This window comes from Thrips palmi, unplaced genomic scaffold (assembly GCF_012932325.1).
Source record: "Thrips palmi isolate BJ-2018 unplaced genomic scaffold, TpBJ-2018v1 HiC_scaffold_16, whole genome shotgun sequence".
In the NCBI taxonomy this organism is placed as follows: domain Eukaryota; kingdom Metazoa; phylum Arthropoda; class Insecta; order Thysanoptera; family Thripidae; genus Thrips; species Thrips palmi.
Window position 1 is genome coordinate 1031464 of NW_023144625.1, and position 17702 is coordinate 1049165.

The 17702-nt window shown below is 41.3% G+C and overlaps 3 protein-coding genes across 6 annotated transcripts; 2 read left to right on the forward strand and 1 right to left on the reverse strand.

The window, feature by feature from the left end:
* The first annotated feature begins 2029 nt into the window (after nucleotides 1–2029).
* Nucleotides 2030–2731, forward strand: LOC117642350 (gastrula zinc finger protein XlCGF49.1-like). The gene has a single exon (XM_034380434.1). It carries the CDS (start codon nucleotides 2051–2053, stop codon nucleotides 2729–2731), a length of 681 nt encoding a protein of 226 aa, XP_034236325.1. The 5' UTR covers nucleotides 2030–2050.
* Nucleotides 2732–5831: 3100 nt separating this feature from the next.
* On the forward strand, nucleotides 5832–17427 carry LOC117642522 (zinc finger protein 239-like). Of its 4 annotated transcripts, none has more exons than XM_034380777.1 (4): nucleotides 5832–5971; nucleotides 6279–6370; nucleotides 6446–6627; nucleotides 15985–17427. In XM_034380777.1, exon 4 carries the CDS (start codon nucleotides 16009–16011, stop codon nucleotides 16996–16998), a length of 990 nt encoding a protein of 329 aa, XP_034236668.1. In that variant the 5' UTR covers nucleotides 5832–5971; nucleotides 6279–6370; nucleotides 6446–6627; nucleotides 15985–16008; the 3' UTR covers nucleotides 16999–17427. The 4 variants fall into 4 exon arrangements, with proteins under 4 accessions (XP_034236668.1, XP_034236670.1, XP_034236671.1 ...); XM_034380779.1 differs by having other exon boundaries at nucleotides 5895–5945; XM_034380780.1 differs by lacking the exon at nucleotides 5832–5971 and adding an exon at nucleotides 6150–6199.
* Nucleotides 8278–11507, reverse strand: LOC117642520. Its single transcript, XM_034380775.1, has 9 exons — nucleotides 10836–11507; nucleotides 10552–10762; nucleotides 10086–10430; nucleotides 9896–9982; nucleotides 9439–9702; nucleotides 9257–9325; nucleotides 8959–9170; nucleotides 8707–8884; nucleotides 8278–8454 (listed from the first exon to the last, which is right to left on the reverse strand). Exons 1-9 carry the CDS (start codon nucleotides 10917–10919, stop codon nucleotides 8321–8323), a joined length of 1584 nt encoding a protein of 527 aa, XP_034236666.1. The 5' UTR covers nucleotides 10920–11507; the 3' UTR covers nucleotides 8278–8320.
* Nucleotides 17428–17702: the final 275 nt, after the last annotated feature.

A 17702-nucleotide genomic window follows, 5' to 3' on the forward strand; every position in this document is an offset into this window, starting at 1 on the left:
CAAATTCGCGCAGCGATGAGCATCAGAATTTGTGAACTCAGGCAAAGTTTTTCTGATTAAGTTTCCAAAATTGTGTACATTTTGTATTTATTCAAAATGTTTGTATGTGAATTTGTATACTGTGTATTTTGATATTGTTTCTACTGCGAATTTGTACAGTGTGTATTTTGTGTATTGTTTCTACTGTGAATTTGTACAGTGTGTATTTTGTGTATTGTTTCTGTGTATGAAATGAAGCTTCTTTGGCCCTTGAACTATTAATTTACTTCATATTGCCCCAAATTAGATTTTCCCTCGCTCAAATTAAATCCTTACTCGGTTTGACCTTAGTTAAGTCTTAACTAAATTTAAATTAAGGCTTAGTATATTGAACAGATTAAAACAAACTAAAACACATTAAAAACATACTCAAAAGCATTTACTCTAATGCATTTGAGGCATGCACCTACAACACACATGGAACACCAAGCCTCAGCGCACATACTGACCTTTTATCAGAACCTTTTCAAGGGCCTGGTGAGCTCTTATTGCTGAACTTAATATGGATCATACTCAGTCTAATATGGAAATACATACTCAGGAAAATTAAGCCAAATTCAACCTATATTAATTCTTAACTCAGAACAAATTTGGATTTAAATTAAGGAGTAATTAATTTTTTTTTCAAGGGATATATCTGTAGATCACTCTCAAATGTCATTTTATAGCCTAAATCACTCAATTTCTAAGATACATACAGCCATTCAAATTACCCTGCAACTCACTCAAACAGTCAAGAGTAATGTCAACAAGAACACAGCAGAAGAACTTTTTTAAAAAAAGGCTACACTGTTAAAAAATGGTTGTACAGAAACAATCAGATGAGTGAAAATTTAGTCGTTCCAAAACATAGAATTTCATCATGAACCATAGCGAAACAAATGTCGTTGAGTCTAGTAAGCGACATTTTGTCGTTGAAGAACAAAATTCTTGTTATCACTCTTTACGATACACTTTGTGTGGAAACAACATCTTTTGCAATTATCTGCTCAATTAAAGCATATTATGAATAATCATCTATTTTGTTCTTCTAAGTCATAAGGAAATTACTATTGTTAAAAAAAAAACATGCAAAATAAATTTAGCGACAAAAGTACTCTATGAATATTGTCGCAGACATTTCAAAATTTCTTTGGGACTTCCAATACTTGTCGTTGATGTGTTATTGTTGGTGCGTTATTACAAGTTAGTCGTTGTGAAATTATCCCTTGGTTCCAATACGACTATGGTATATCAAGCTATTTGTTCCACAACAAATCTTGTCGCTAAGAAAGTTAGCGATAAATGTGTCGCTACGTTACGACAAAATTTTTATCAGTGTAGTGCAAATAAGCAATCTACAGATATATCTGTTGAACAGAGTACTTAAAATACTTCAGCTTTGATGTTAAGTGAGTAAAAACATACAAGGATGATTTGGTTTGACTCATTGAACCATCCTGCAGTGCCTGGGGGTACACTTTAGTCAAAGAGCGAAGACTGAAAATAGGTTTTGGGCTGCGGTATTTAGAATGAGTTTCATCCGTAAAGGTTTTATTTTTCCCAGAGTTAGGGACTATAAAAATACACCGTTTAAGGCTCAGAGAAGTAAAAAAAAATATACGTATTAAATTTTCACAAATTAATCCACTTTTTTAAAATTTTAAAACTTTGTCATAACTTCTGAAAATTGTTTGAAAATTCCGTTCTGGCATGGAAAGGACTCAACTTTTCATGCTCTTTTCAAAAAAGTTAAGACGGGAAAGTTTTGATGAAAAATTAAAAGTGTGGAATTTTTCCTAGGTTTGAAACATAAAAACCCCAAAATCTCGGCTTCTATCAGACATAAAAATCTGAATTTTTTTTTTGAGACTCTCTACTACTAGGGCATCTTAAAATACCATCGGGAGCAGGATCTGAGACATGAAGGTTTTGGGCCTGGTTGCCTTGGGATAGAATTGCTCTACATTTTCTTTGCAAGTAGTGACCAATTATTTCCGTATTTCAGGGATTCCTCATTCCCAAACTCAAAATGGGTCACGACTGTCCAGTGTGCGGCAAGAAGAATAAGTCGGCGTCCAAGCTGACTGTGCACCTGCGGACCCACACGGGGGAGAAGCCTTTTGAGTGCACGGTTTGCAACAAGAAGTTCAGCCAACGTGGCCAGCTCAAACCGCACCTCCGAATCCACACAGGAGAGAAGCTCTTTGAGTGCATGGTTTGCAACAAGAGGTTCAGCGAAGGTTGCGACCTCAGAAAGCATCTCCGGACCCACTTAGGAGACAAGCCCTTTGAGTGCACGGTCTGCAACAAGAGGTTCAGCGAAGGTGGCGACCTCAGAAAGCATCTCCGGACCCACACAGGATACAAGCCCTTTGAGTGCACGGTTTGCAACAAAAAGTTCATCGAAAGTGGCAAGCTCAGAGTGCATCTCCGGACCCACACAGGAGACAAGCCCTTTGAGTGCACGGTCTGCAAAAAGAGGTTCCTCCATGGTGGCAATCTCAGAGTGCATCTCCGGACCCACACAGGGGACAAGCCCTTTGAGTGTACGGTCTGCAATACGAGGTTCCTCCATGGCGGCAATCTCAGAGTGCATCTCCGGACCCACACAGGAGACAAGCCTTTTGAGTGCACGGTTTGCAACAAGAAGTTCAGCCAAGGTGGCAGCCTCAGAAAGCATCTCCGCACTCAGAGAAGGAAATTCTTGTAACAAGTAAAATTTTCTTGTTGCAATCTTTTTTTAGGATCACTTGCGAGCAAGAAAGTTTTTGGATCAGTTCGGATCTTGACTTTTTCTTGCCTGTATGTTTAAAATAGTTTCAGGCGAAGAAAATTTGGTATGAGGAGAGAATAGTTGACTCGGATCAATCGGCGTGATGCGATCAGTTTTGGTGTGACGTCAACAAAATTCGATGAGACAAATTTTTCTCCGTTCAATCCTGCAACCAGCATCAATGCCTGAGAAAATTCGGTTTTCTTGTGCCAAGAACACATTCTTGAAGCTATGGAGCATGCGCACTAGGTGGCGAATGGACCAATGGGGTGGCTGTTGTCCCCCACCACATAACTTCAGAGCAGCTACATTTCGTCATCAACACTCTCGAGCCCACCCTGACAGCTCTGCAACAGTCCAATGGCACAGTGGTAGAGTGTCTGCCTCACAGGATAGTAATCCGGGTTCGGTTCCTAGCCGATGCGTCACCTGTTTTCCCAGGCCAACCTGACCGTTCGCATGCCGGGGACTTTAGATGGATAGCAAAGGGGCGGGCTGTTGTTTTTGGTCGTTTTCAGCTTTACATGTTGAGCTCTGCGTAATAAGCGTGCTAACTTGTTTGAAAAAAAAGAGACGAAAAAGAAAAAAACAGATGGGATTTGAACCGAAGTGCGTAGACTACGGGAGACGCCCCTTGACCACTGCGCTACCACAGCGCTGCGTCTGAGCACGGCGATAGATTCTAATGACGTATTCAATTGGAGTTGAAAAAAAATGACCGCAAAGCCGGGATTTGAAGCTGGTCAACGGATCTGAGGCTGGGGTGGGACCTAAAGTTCAAACAAAAATATCGAAGTGGACGGGTTTTGAACCGCAGTCCACCGAAGTGCCAGACGGGACCGTTACCACTACACTACTGCCGTCTGTTAAACCGGAGCTTCATCAGCTGATCTCAGTTTCCGCGTTCGGTCCTCTCTTCAATTTTTCTGAGCGCTCGAGCAGGCGTCGAAGTGTATAGCGTTTATCGAGGCACACTGAACAGAGCGACACATTGGCGCTGTGGCTTGCGAGCTGGCAATCTAGTTCAAAAGCGGGTGTTCGATGCTCGTCGCCTCCTTCACTTTTGAAGTCGAACATGAAATACAGGCCGAAAATTGAGAATAACACGTTCTCATAATCGATCTAAACCATGCTCGAAGTGAGAAAATTAGGATTGAATGGAGTAAATTATGATCAAAACATTTCATTAGAAAATCCGGGATTGCCACAAGAATTCCTTCCTCTGGGTGCGGGCCCACACAGAAGACAAGCGCTTTGAGTGCGCGGTTTGCAGCAAGGGGTTTCCCGGGAAAATTTTCTCATCTGAAAACGCACCTGCAAACCCAACTGAAGGACCGATTTGAACATCCAGTTGGCTAATGGAAGTTAAGACAAGATGGCAGCAGTCTAAACTGCGCACTTCGTTGAGGAAAACCGGCAGGCTGTTTTTTTCCGGAAGACGATTACTAAGGGGCAGGCCTAAGTGTACCGGTTGAGACTGTTCGCGAGGCGCATAACTGAGATTTTAGTCCGAATTTGTTTAATGTTAGGAAAACTATCCGTGTCTCAATATTTGTCATTTACAATCTTATAGTTTTTTTCTCATTGTTAGATTTTAAGTGGGAAGTCATTTAAAACAATAGGACGGGCTCTGGAAGTCTAAGGCTCTCATTTAAAAATGATTTTTTTTCCGATTCGAATACATGAAAATATGTGAATTTGACTTTCCGTCTCTGAAATATGACTCGTTTGTTTTAAGGACGCTTCCGGTCTTTGGAAGATGGCATGGATTGATTGTTTTGGTCAACGATTCATAAGTTTTCTCTAAATTTGACTCTTTTGCACGTTTAATAATTTTACCTGTATGCACCACTGTTTTTCCCTCCATATTAAATTTAAAAAGTATTATTGACGTGTCCTTTTTTTAGTTAAACTACTGTTATATCTTCAGAAACCCCATTTCTACACCGTCCTAAAAACAAACTCAAGAAGCCGAAAAAGGGGTATTGCTGATCCACCAAAATTTATTTGACCAAAATTAAGTTCAAAGTACGTTTGAAGAGTTTAGGCCCAAATTTGGGGACAAGCCCAAGGAGCAAGCCTCCGAGTTATTTCGTTTGGTTTTCTTGGGCTCTCGGAGTAAAGAGGACCGTAGCGCAAAACAACCCTTTTTAGATCATTTTTTGTATTTTTCGGAAATTTGCTTTTTTTTACTGTAAAATTTTAAAATTTTTGGCGGGTGGCACATCGACCACATTGGTACCACTGCCATTGGTTGGTAGCCCCCGCTGAGCCACCCTCCTATCAAATATCCAGTCAAATAAGTACGGATATGAGGCACGATTTAAAGCCCTGCAAAATAACATGGTGTCACTGCGCGCACGATTTTAGTGAAATTTTTAACTTTTTTTCGAATCACACTAAAATTTTCGTCTTGATACGCACACATACAGCACTTATCTGTCTACGAAGTACAACATACTCGTCGTACTCAGAACGGACAGGTCATCTGAACGGCCAAATGCATCTGAAAGCATAAAATTGCCCACAAAATGGATCTCTGGCTTCATATTTTGCTTGAGACGGCTCAAGGTACTTGATCTCAGAATTACTATCGTCGTTTGATTGCAGTTGGAAGAAGTTGTAACAGAAATGTCAACACGAAATTTTATGAGGAATTTTGTCCTAAACATCACTTTGTTTTGTGCGAATAAATTTTTTCGTACAAATTTCGTGCGAAGAAAAAGCACAAAATTTTTCTATTTCAGTGCAAAGTAGCATACAATTGTGTACCACTAATTCAGTTGCACAAAAACTGTGCTGTCTAGTACAACATTTGTACGAAAACATTTACGGCGCAGATATCATCCCTGACCTTGATGCGACATAATTATGTCAAATCTGTTGAAATTTTTAAAAATTTCCCCGTTCAGTTGTCATCTGCCTGCACGGGTTTAAAATAAAGCGTAGTATGACGCCTTCCCTGAAGCGCGCTGTCTGTATACCACAAACATAACTGTCTACTTAGTACACACTTTCAAACTCATACTTGGCCAACCACGCACTTACAAACGCGTGCTTGGCAAGTGCACTCTCACCAACGCATGCATGGCGACGTATTACTCCATGCAAAGCAAAGGGATTTGTAAAGGTCTCCATGCCAAGCAGCCAAGTATGTACTTGACCAAGAATGCATTGGTAAGTGTGAACTTGCAAGCATGCATTTTTAACTATGTACTAAGTAGACAGTTAGGTTGCTAGTGTACGCCGTTCTTGAAGCGTACAAGAGCTCATTCGCTTCTTTCCTCCTATATAAATGCACGGGGGGATAATCTTGAAGCGTAGTTGGGCGCTTGAATGACGCGTTTATTACGCTGTAGTCTTGCCAGAGGGAAACCCTAGAATCAAATATTCACTGCCCAAAACGTCTGACATCTCATCACAACTGCAGTAGGCGGTCGTTTCCGGTTATTTCTGTCTTCTGATTTTGTTCTTCACACCTCAGGTCCAAGACACCTCTGAACGTCCAATCTGCCGGTCCGTGATCCAGCATTGAAGCGGAACCGGAAACCGGAAGTGGAGGCTGCGAGTCACCAGGTCAGCCCAAGCCGAGCCAGTCCGACATCGGCGCGACCGGACCATCATTCGTAACTTTCGGTTTTGATCCTCCAGCCTTCGACCTCCAACATTGGCAACGCAGTGCCGGAGCACCGTCCGCAGTCCGACGTGGACCGAGTCTCCAACTGCTTCCGCCAAGGCGTGGTCTGCTGCGACCCACCGTCGTTTCTCGCAGTGAGAGGGATCCGGTCGTTCAACCAGTGTGTCGGCGATCTTGACGAAAACAGACCTGAGGGGTAAGTGACACCGCATCTACAGTTTGCTTCTGTTCTCATGGTCTGCTGTTTGAATCGAATAGAATGCTCTGCACAAGCTCAAAACGTAACAAGGTGTTTCGAGCATATGTAGGGTACAAATGATTTCCATTGTTAGACGAAAGTCACAAAAAAGTACGTGAGAAAATCTGGTCAAAAACTTGTCTGAACCTTCCGTACGTACCTGCCAAATACGGAACATCTGTCCTTTTTTCCATGACCGTTTTCATGCGTATGCAGCAAGTTTACTCTCAGGCTCATATTGACTTTTTTCTCTCCATGATTGACTTTTATTCTTTGCTTCCGTAGTTTTTGAAGCAGCAATAATATGTAGTATTTCCTGTACAATATTGTCCGCTACAAAGTCTAAACTGTCATCAACTTCAGACTTTTTTTGAAAGCCAATACACTCTACAAAAAATGTCCTGTCAACGCCATTAATTTATTACCATGTTTGCTGTTATGCAATTCACGGCGTTTGTTGTTAACTAGTTCACGGCATTCACTGTAATCTCGGTTACAGTGTTCACTGTGATCTGGCCACAGTAAACGCCGTGAATTGGAGCCTGATTTGCAGTACTTTGGTGCTCAGCGGCGTCAAACTCACAGTGTTTACTGGGGACCAGATCACAGTGAACACTGTAACCGAGATCACAGTGAATGCCGTGAACTAGTTCACAGCTAACGCTGTGAATTGACCTACAGTGAAAACTGGTTATAAATTAACGGCATTTACAGGACATTTTTGGTAGAGTGTAGGGTACTACGGAGGAAATCCAGACCGGAAGTCACCGACAGAACGAGAAACAAACTAGCGTCGCGAGGCCGCGCCGAGCGGTGTTCGGGGCTGGGACCCAAGGAGAACAGAAAAGTCATAATGATATCATATTGCTATCTTATGCAGGTCACGACACAACCAGTCAAAATGACATCAAAATGGACCAGATTTTGATGTTCCAGTTATATCATTTGGATGTCATTTTGACTTTCCCCCCTTAAACAATTTGAGATGTCAGTTGGATATCACTTTGACATCATGTTAATTTTTCCATTCGAGGGCGCCTCTCCTCACGATTAAAAACTAATTTTAAAAGAGCTTGTGCAGGAATGCAAGGGAATAAAATTCTAAAGTAATTTCAAAAGAAACAGTCTTTATTACACTTCTTTACTTAAGAACTTAAACAGCTCCAGGATCATTCATTATGATAACAATAATAAACATTTGAGAAGCGCAAATTTGTGCTTAAACAGTTTTCTTTAATAAACTAGCAAAATAACTTGCCTGGAAGAAAAAACCTAACGAAATGTAAACCTTAAATGATATAGACATCTAGGATACTAGAAGAAAACAGTCACTCTGTTGCTCATAGCTGCTTAAACAAAAAAGAACAAAAACCTAATATCACAGCTCGTCTAGGAACATTGAATGTAAATTGATGTATACCATCACAAACTAATAATAATAATCATTAACATACATGTTATGAAAAATTGAGATCACCCAAAAGTCAACAAAAAAAACTCATGTCACAGCTCCAGGAACACTGAATTGATGTGTATCATCATAATCACAATAAAACATTGTGCTCAAAAAAAAAAAAATCTAATATAAAATTTTTAAGACTTGGAGCATACAAATAAAGCAAAATAAAAACTAACAAAAATTAGGAATCAGTCATTCTGTTGCTTCATCACTGCTGTCGCTACTACTGCTCTCAACTTTTCTTTGAGAACTAGTGTTGAACCAACGCTGAATTTGGCCAGTTGCCATGATCAGGTTGGATTTGCTGAAGGTTTTCTTCAGAATACCTGACAATGAGAAAAAGTTATTTGTTATTGCCATGTGCACAACTTAATTGGTATATTGGCAAAGTCCCCAGAATACACATTTTCTTCATGCAAGGGTCTGTGGCCCTGCTAATGTTTAGCAGTAAATTCTACCCCCACAAAATGAGTCACTGGCAGACATTAGGGGCACACAGACTCTGACATTATTAATTTTGCACTAACGCTAAAGATAATTGTGTGCTATCTGGAAGTGGAATAAAGGCGATTACTTACAAAGCATCAGCTTGCAAATTTTAGTGGGCTTCAGAGCTATTTTTGTCTCTTTTGTTCCTTCCCAGCTGATTGTTCGGGCAAGCTTATTGGTGAAAAGCGTCTGAAGAAGCCATCGGGTAGCCTTTGTCTCTTCTGATGCATGGGTTGATACTTCAAGGCGCCCATAGTAATACAGCATCTTAAGAAAATTAAAGATTAGATTTTAACATCAATGAACTTTCATGCTTAAGTTTAAACAGAGCTTTCACTTACCAGCTTAGTAAACTCTGTATCATTTGCAGCTATCTTTTCCAGATCGTTAAAAGCTGATTCATTCTTCAAGGGAGTTTTAGGCATATTGGAGGGCAAAGAAACAAGGTCTTCCTCAGGAAAAACATGTTGCATTATCCTGTGAATGTTGACCGTGAGTAATTCAAAACCCTTCACAAGAGTCTCCAAAGTCTCATGCATGGCCCTGATTTCAGCTAGGACAAAAGAACAAATCACTGTTTTACAAAACAGAGTAAAAATATTTCATTGATCAATCTTGTTGTTACACCTCACAACTTACTCTTATTTTTAGACTTGGTTTTGCGAGAAGAATGTTCATGATTTTCAGACAAATTACTTCCAAAATTGGCTGAAAAGAAAACGATACATGATTAAGTATAAGCATGCAAAAAATATGTTTGAAACAGTAAGAGAAAAATTCTTTGATGGCAGAAAAGTTTCAATATTTTGAAAATAACATACCATCTTTTGGTGATGATGCTTGTATAGGGGTGCTGACACTTTTGACAGAGACAGTTTTGTTGCTGCTTGATGTCTGTTGAACAATCACGGAGGGAGACTCTTTATCTGTTATTGTAAGGTTGCGGTTACTTCTGTCAGATCCAGTTTTAATGCTGCTTGATGTATCTCGTAAAAAAGTCACAGAAGGCCCTTTGCCAGAACCAGAGTTGCTGCTGCTTGCTGTTATTGGTATGGGCCCTTTGACAAAGGAGAGCACACCACCACCTTTAGATAGATAGAAATTTAGTTTAACATTAGATACACATTATTATTATTCCAAAAATTAATGAGAAAAATGACCCTAGACAAATCAACCTGTAAATACTCTAATAGCACAAGCATGCCACAATGAGGCCAGAACTGAATGTTTCTAAAGGTAATTTTTTCAATGGCAACATACTACTAAATTACTACTAACCAGCATTAGATGTTGTAACTGGTGGCTCAGTTGAGGGGCTAATGGACAGATTCAACACACTGCCAGATTGATGAGTACTGTCAGCACCTACAAACAAAACCCAAAGAGACACTGAAAACCATTTTGATTCCGCACATAAGCAAATAAAATTATTATTACAATAGTTTGAACTAAAAAGTAGGAAAATTACCTTTGTCATCCTCCAAAATTACTTCTTTATTTATTATGTCCGCAATCTGTGACTGCTTTGAGGATGTTTTAGAAATCATTTCATCAACCTTCTTCATTATATTTTCATCATCAGAAAGATCACTGCTATCCCCCGGGGTGTCACATCTCTTTTCCTTCTTGCGTCCCATTTTCTGTTTCTTTGATGGGCGGGGCTGTTGCACCTCCTCATCAGAAGAGTGTTCAGAACAAAATCTACCAGGTTTACGCCTCTTGCGGGGTTGATTCAGACCACTTGAGGCAGAGCCTACAGTCTCATCTTGGTTTGTCTGCCTCTGAGCTGCAGTTCGAGCCTTGTTGTAAGTGGCTGAAACAAAATTCATTTACAAAAAATACAATATTAGGGCAAACATATAATCCGTTTTAAATTGTAACAAAAGGCAACAAATAAATTGAAAATAAACTCAATTTTTAAAAGTTAAACTTACCATAACTGTGACGGAATCTTACAGGGAATTTATCCCAAGTCTTGTCCGGCTTTGAAAGGCTCATTATTAGTCGGGGAATGGCTGCCTTCTTCTCCTTGGGTGGCCAGTAGACTTGAGTATTTTCTTCCAAGAGCCAGGAAGATGGAACAGCCTCACTCTCCTCTACATCTGAATCATCATCCTCTTGCGGAATGAATGTCACAACTGAATACTGTAACAGAAAAATAAATAAATTGAGTTTTATGAAAATGCAATCAGAGCAGAAACAAAGGCAAGAGTATGACCTTGTATGAAGGAGAGGGATAGACACATATCCATCTCCATGGGGCAGGAGTACACATTTTGAGGCATATTCTGACAATTTCCATCGAACCAAAGTAGTATTTGTTAATGAGAGTTCATGGATGCCCAAAAGAGAGGAACGACATGGAAAATTAAAAGCGTCTCCAACCACAGAAAATTTTTGTCCAATTAGAGCAACTTGGCCTTGAGCGTTTCGGATGATATTTTTCAGCTTCACAATGTCTCCTTTTGTTGTCTTGAAACAGGAGTTGGCTTCATCTACTCTTAAAGTTGTACTCTTTTTACCTCCAAAGGTAATAGCATGGTACTGATCATAATTAGCGTTATCATGACTATGCTGGTGAGATAAAATTATTTCATCATCAAGCAATGGATTCTCTATGATGTTGGTCATCTGTCCCTTTCTTTCTTTATCTCGATTGGCAAGCTGCTGAAGGGGCTTGTAGGTAGACCGAAGGGCATCTTTGATAACTGCCATAAATGTCTCATATTTGAATGCACTGAAGCTGTCTAAAACATCGTCATTCAATGTGCATTCTTCACATAAATGGATGAGATTATGTACATTGTATACCACAAAATGTCTTCCAAGCACTTTAGATGAATGCCTCACAAATCTTATAAGGCAGTACCTTGCTACATCAATAAATTTATTCCATGAAACAGGGCTGCTTAGAATTGTTATGCCAGTGTACAGGAGAAGATAACACTTCCACACATCAATTGGCAGCAAGTCTCTAAAAACTTCTAGGCCATCATAAAGTAAAAGCCGTCTCCACTCAGTGGCTCGGTACTTGGCAATGTAGTCCAAGTTTCTTGGCCTTCGGTTAAAATCTTGTGGAATATGAGGTTTCATTGCATCAATTCTAGCAGAAATGACATTAATTGTTGCCTCAGATAAAATTCCACGGCGCTTGGGGTTTCCAACAAGAAACCGAACAAACCTTTTCCATGCCCCAATATAAACCAAGTGTAGAGAATCAAGCCGAAACTGGGACACCATGCCAGTGCCTATTGCTTCCAAAGGACACTCTCCATTGTGGTGTAGAGGATTTGATCGATTTCGGAAAGTTTCATCCGTTCGCAAGGGTGCTTCAAGGTCTTCAAAAATTTCTCTTCTTAGAAAGTTAACTCCTTCCACCTCACACTTTTCACACCCAAAGGTACCATTAGTGCTTACAATACACTTAATAAAGGCTCTTGCTTGGGCATCAAGAATATAATTCCTTATCTTCACAGGAAACTCTCTGTCGCCAATGAGGATGCCAGAGGTTTGCAACTGGTCAACTTCAGCAGTGAATTTCTCTAGATACAAATCTGCACTTGGTGGCTTACCTCCTCCATGGTACACAGCAACTATAAAAACTTTATCGTCTGGAAAACCAACAAAGGAACCCAAGATAGGCCACATGCTACAGTCTATGCCAGTTTTCTGGATTTCCAAACCATCCATATTAATATCAATGACAATCTCTTCGAAGGGGGCAAGTGCTTCAGGTGTGAGTCTCTCTAGGATATTTTGTTTAATGCCCTTGTACCAAAACAAACCATCACCCATCGCTTCTACGGGAACTTTTCGATGAGGTCTCAGAAGAGTTTTGTAGCTTTTAGGAAGCTGTGGAAATCTAGGCCGAAGGATTGCAAGTAGCTTGTCTATTTTTTTGGTAGACACACCTCGCATGGCCCACTCTCTCAATTCAGCCACTATTTCATCGTCACCATGAACTTCATTGACATTTTCCTCTACTATGTGAAACCGATCATCTTCACCACCATCGTCTTCGTTCCTTTCAGTCTCCACATCTATCTGCTCGTTGCCATTGTTATCGTTGTCCAGAGGAAGCTCACCATTTTCACCATTCCCACAGTTTTCACCATCATCTTCATTCCCTTCAGCCCCTAAATTCAGCTCAACGCCGTTGTTTTCATTGTCCTCAGCAAGCACACCATTATCAATAGTCTCATTATAATTAATATCCTCATATAGTTCACCACTTGAATTGTCATTTTCATCGATGGATTCAGCAGCAGACTCGTCACTTTCATCCACACCTTCTGCTTCATCGACTCTTAGTGACAGCTCAGCAGAACGCATGCGTTTGTGAACTTGACGATCAAGCCATCTTGAGTGGCGCTTTTTGGCCTACAAACAAGAGAGATCGTTTTTAATAAAGAAATGAAAAAAAAAAACTTGTTTGTTGGCCATCAAAGTAGAATGCAAAGCTGTCTTGAACGTCTAAAATAAACATTCATGGTGTGACTTGACGAAAGTGACAAGGCTACCTTTTGGACCAACAATAAAAATGATAATTCATGTTCGGTACACAACGATTCAAATTTCAATGAGACTATCTGTCAAATGCTCGGATACACTAAAAATGAAACCGGCATAACCCTACTTGTGGCATAACGTCTTGGTTGCAAGGGTTGCTACAGTCATATGTCGCTAAAGTTGGGTTTGGCCCAGCGCTATACCCTTAAATGGGCTTGCGACTGGCCCTTTGAACCTATTGCGTCTAAAATACTTACCGGGCGATCAGCCATTTCGACCTTTGACCATGTGCTGCTACAAGTTGATTCTTGTCATCTTGACCGGAACCGGAGTGTTGTTGTTTTTGTTATAACCAATCCGAGTGACTACGCAGTTCTTGCTAGCTTCTGTTTTTATTTGCTGAAATTGAAAAACCCTCAAACCCTCCAAACAAAGAACAAAAAAAATAATTTAAAAATAATAATTTTAAATATGTATGTGGTTTTCCTTTAAAAACATCAAGTAATAGTGTTTGTTGTGTTTCGTATGGTTTGGTACTTTAAGAAGGAAAAGGCGCCAAAGTTCAAACGTGTCGGATCTTCGAGTAGGTTTGATATCAAGATGACGTCACATTGGCATTGGGGCGAACTTATCGGATTTTAGCCAATGACAGGCAGAACTTGCAAAGTTTAGTGGTACTTCAATACAGTTCGATCCTAGCAAGATAATACTATGAGACTTGAGCGAAGTCTATCTTTGGTCAAAACAAGGTCACCGTCGCGTCGGTGACCTATCCAGCGTGCTCGTGACGTCAACATGACATTATTGTGACTTTTCTGTTCTCCTTGGGGATGGGCAGAGTGGGGTTAGGTTGCGCGCGCCGCCTGAAACCCCACTCCGACAATTTCGACCTTCCGACCCCCACCACCGCTCAGCACGGCCGCGCGACGCTCTTTTGTTTCTCCCGTCTCGTCCTGTTCGCTCGCTGACTTCCGTTTGATGTTTTCTCCGAAGTACCCTACTGCGTACTGACTGACTCTTTGTCAATAGCTAACTGACTTTTAGTCAACATAACGATCAAATTCTTGCATAGATATTGAGGAAATAGTACTTTTCATTGACCTGTAAAATACTCTTCAACAAACGATAAAAAGTCAATAACAGTACGAGAGTGAAGGACTTTGCGTATTTTGACTAAGTCATTGTTATCCCAAGTTTTCTAACGAACTCAGTTCAAATGTCACAAATGCTTTAAGTAGCCTTTTGGTCACTGCCTGTTGTGTGACACATATCACATCAGATAAAGTAAAATGAAGCCAGCATGCCGAGTGCAGTCCAGGCCTCGTTATACTTTTTACCGCAGTAATCGTCACTATCGTTCCCGTATGGAATTGGAAACCTGGAAACCGTCGTTGAGCGTTCTTACTCTCGTCTTCCCGGGACGAGAGCTTAACGAACAGAAGACGACTGTACGCAGAGTGTAGGAAGACGTCCCAAAGACGAGATCTGCCTCCTTGGCGCCATCTTCCCCTCGTCTGCCAGCTGATCTTCCCGTGCTCTCGTGGTCGTCTGGATTTGGTGCCTTTCCGTGAAGTTCTTCACGTCTTCTATGAACGACAACACTACATACGCACTCGGTTCAAAGATTCGTCTGCGTAGGAGGGACGTAACAATATGTACTTGAGCCGTAACCGCGGTCACAGAAATCATCGCGACGTAATGGAATTTGGAGATGTTGATTAGAAGACGTGAAGAACTTCACAGTGCGGGCGACACATGTTCTTTCCACCCAGCCGGTCGAATCGGATACACTACCGCTCCGCTCGGTCTGCTCTTCAGCCATGTCGCTCTGGCCCAGCGGCATGGGGCACCGGTTTCCTGCGGACAGTCTGTGTTCGATACGCAGTGTCCGCCGCTCGAGTGTTTGTTTTTATGTAGGTGCCTGAATCTCGTCTGGATCTGGTCTGGAAAGGCACCAAATCCAGACGACCACGAGAGCACGGGAAGATCAGCTGGCAGACGAGGGGAAGATGGCGCCAAGGACGCAGATCTCGTCTTTGGGACGTCTTCCTACACTCTGGGTACAGTCGTCTTCTGTTCGTTAAGCTCTCGTCCCGGGAAGACGAGAGTAAGAACGCTCAACGACGGTTTCCAGGTTTCCAATTCCATACGGGTTGTACCACTCACACATTTTCTTGCGGTGTTGTATACACTCTCAGACTCGTATGGACTTTTTTCTCTCCATTATTGACATTTTGTCCTTTGCTTACGTAGTTTTTTAAGCAGCAATATGTAGTATTTCCTTTGTAACCATGTACAATATTGTTCACTATAAAGACTAAATTCCCAATTGTCATAAATTATTGACTATTTTTTAAGTCAATTGCGTATTGACTCTTTGTCAATAGCAAATTGACTTTATGTCAATATAACGAACAAAATCCTACATAAATATTGAGGAAATAGTACTTTTTATTGCTGTGTAAAATACTCTTTAACAAAGGACAAAAAGTCAATAACAGTCTGAGAGTGTACACACTTACAAATGCATGCGTGGCCAAGTACGCACTTGCAAGCATGCATTTGTAAGTGTGTACTTGGCCAAGCATGCGTTTGTAAGTGTGTACTTGCAAGCATGCATTTATAAGTGTGTGCTTAGTAGACAGTTAGGTTTGCAGTGTATGTAACGAACAAAATCTGACGTAAAATACTGTGTAAAATACTCATTCAAAAAAGATAAAAAGTCAATAACAGTCAAAGAGCGTGCGTTAGACGAACCGTGCCCATCGATTTCTAGTGCATGCAAGTCCAGGACACTCATTGTCTTCTGTTAGCTCTATTTTCTTTGTTAGAAGTGACCAATTATTTCTGTATTTCAGGGATTCCTCATTCCCAAACTCAAAATGGGTCACGACTGTCCAGTTTGCGGCAAAAAGAATGAGTTCGCGTCCAAGCTGGTTGTGCACCTGCGGACCCACACGGGGGAGAAGCCTTTTGAGTGCAGGGTTTGCAACAAGAAGTTCAGCCAACGTAGCCAGCTCAAACCGCACCTCCGAATCCACACAGGAGAGAAGCCCTTCGAGTGCAAGGTTTGCAACAAGAAGTTCACGGAAAGTGCCAGCCTCAGAGTGCATCTCCGGACCCACACTGGGGACAAGCCCTTTGAGTGCACGGTTTGCAACAAGAAGTTCATCCGTGGTGGCGACCTTAGAGTGCATCTCCGGACCCACACTGGGGACAAGCCCTTTAAGTGCACGGTTTGCTACAAGAAGTTCGCCGAAAGTGGCAGCCTCAGAGTGCATCTGCGGATCCACACAGGAGACAAGCCCTTTGAGTGCACGGTCTGCAACAAGAAGTTCACCATAAGTGGCAGCCTCAGAAAGCATCTCCTGACTCACACAGGAGAAAGGCCCTTTAAGTGCACGGTTTGCAACAAGAAGTTCATCCAAGGTAGCGAACTCAGAGAGCATCTCCGGACCCACACAGGAGACAAGCCCTTTGAGTGCACGGTCTGCAACAAGAAGTTCACCAGAAGTGGCAGCCTAAGAATGCATCTCCGGACCCACACAGGAGACAAGCCCTTCGAGTGCACGGTTTGCAGCAAGAAGTTCACCGAAAGTGGCCATCTCAGAAAGCATCTCCGGATCCACACAGGAGACAAGCCCTTTGAGTGCACGGTTTGCAGCAAGAGGTTCTGCCAAAACTCTCATCTGAAAAAGCATCTGCGAACCCACACTGGAGGACACGATTTGAACATCCAGTTGGCAAATGGGAGTTTAGTCATCTTGCAAGATGACAGCAGTCTCAACTGCGCATTCTCGTTGAGGAAAAACGGTAGGCTGAATTTTTCGGAAGACGATTACTTAAGCGGCAGGCGTAAGTGTACCGGTTGAGACTGTTCGCGAGGCGCATAATTAAGATACTTAGTCCGAATTTGTTTAATGTAAGGAAAACTATCCGTGTCTCAATCTCTTGTCATTTACAAGCTTATAGTTTTTTTTCATTGTTAGATGTAAAATGGGAAGTCATTTTGAACAATTGGACTGGGCTCTGGAAGTCTTAAGCCCTAATTTGAAAATGATTTTATTTCCGATTCGAATACATGACAATATGTGAATTTGACTTTCCGTCTCTGAAATATGACTCGTTTGTTTTAAGGACGCTTCCGTTGATCTTTGGAAGATGGCATGGATTGATTGATTCTGGTCAACGATTCATAAGTTTTCTCTCAATTTGACTCTGTTGCACGTTTAATGATGTTACTTGTATGCACTACTGTTTTTGCCTCTATATTGAATAAAAAAGTATTATTGACGTGTCCACTTTTTAGTTAAAGCTACTGTTATATCTTCAGAGCAAGCCTATTTCTACACCGCCCCAAAAAAAAAACTCAAGAAGCCGATAAAAGGGTTTTGCTGATCCGTTATGAATTATTTGACCAAAATTAAGTTCAAAGTATCGTTTGAAGAGTTTAGGTCCAATAAGGACAAGCCCAAGGAGCAAGCCTCCGAGTTATTTCGTTTGGTTTTCTTGGGCTCTTTGAGTAAAGAGGACCGTAGCGCAAAACAAACCATTTTAGATTATTTTTGTATTTCCC

Bases quoted from the DNA above. Each gene is read 5' to 3' on its own strand.
- LOC117642350 (XM_034380434.1), top strand. From the start codon at position 2,051: ATGGGTCACGACTGTCCAGTGTGCGGCAAGAAGAATAAGTCGGCGTCC.
- LOC117642520 (XM_034380775.1), bottom strand. From the start codon at position 10,919: ATGGAAATTGTCAGAATATGCCTCAAAATGTGTACTCCTGCCCCATGG. The intron at 9,326-9,438 runs GTATGTTATTTT...TTTTCTTTTCAG, and splicing joins AGCATCATCACCAAAAGATG to CCAATTTTGGAAGTAATTTG. The intron at 8,455-8,706 runs GTAAGTAATCGC...TCTCATTGTCAG, and splicing joins AATTTGCAAGCTGATGCTTT to GTATTCTGAAGAAAACCTTC.
- LOC117642522 (XM_034380777.1), top strand. From the start codon at position 16,009: ATGGGTCACGACTGTCCAGTTTGCGGCAAAAAGAATGAGTTCGCGTCC.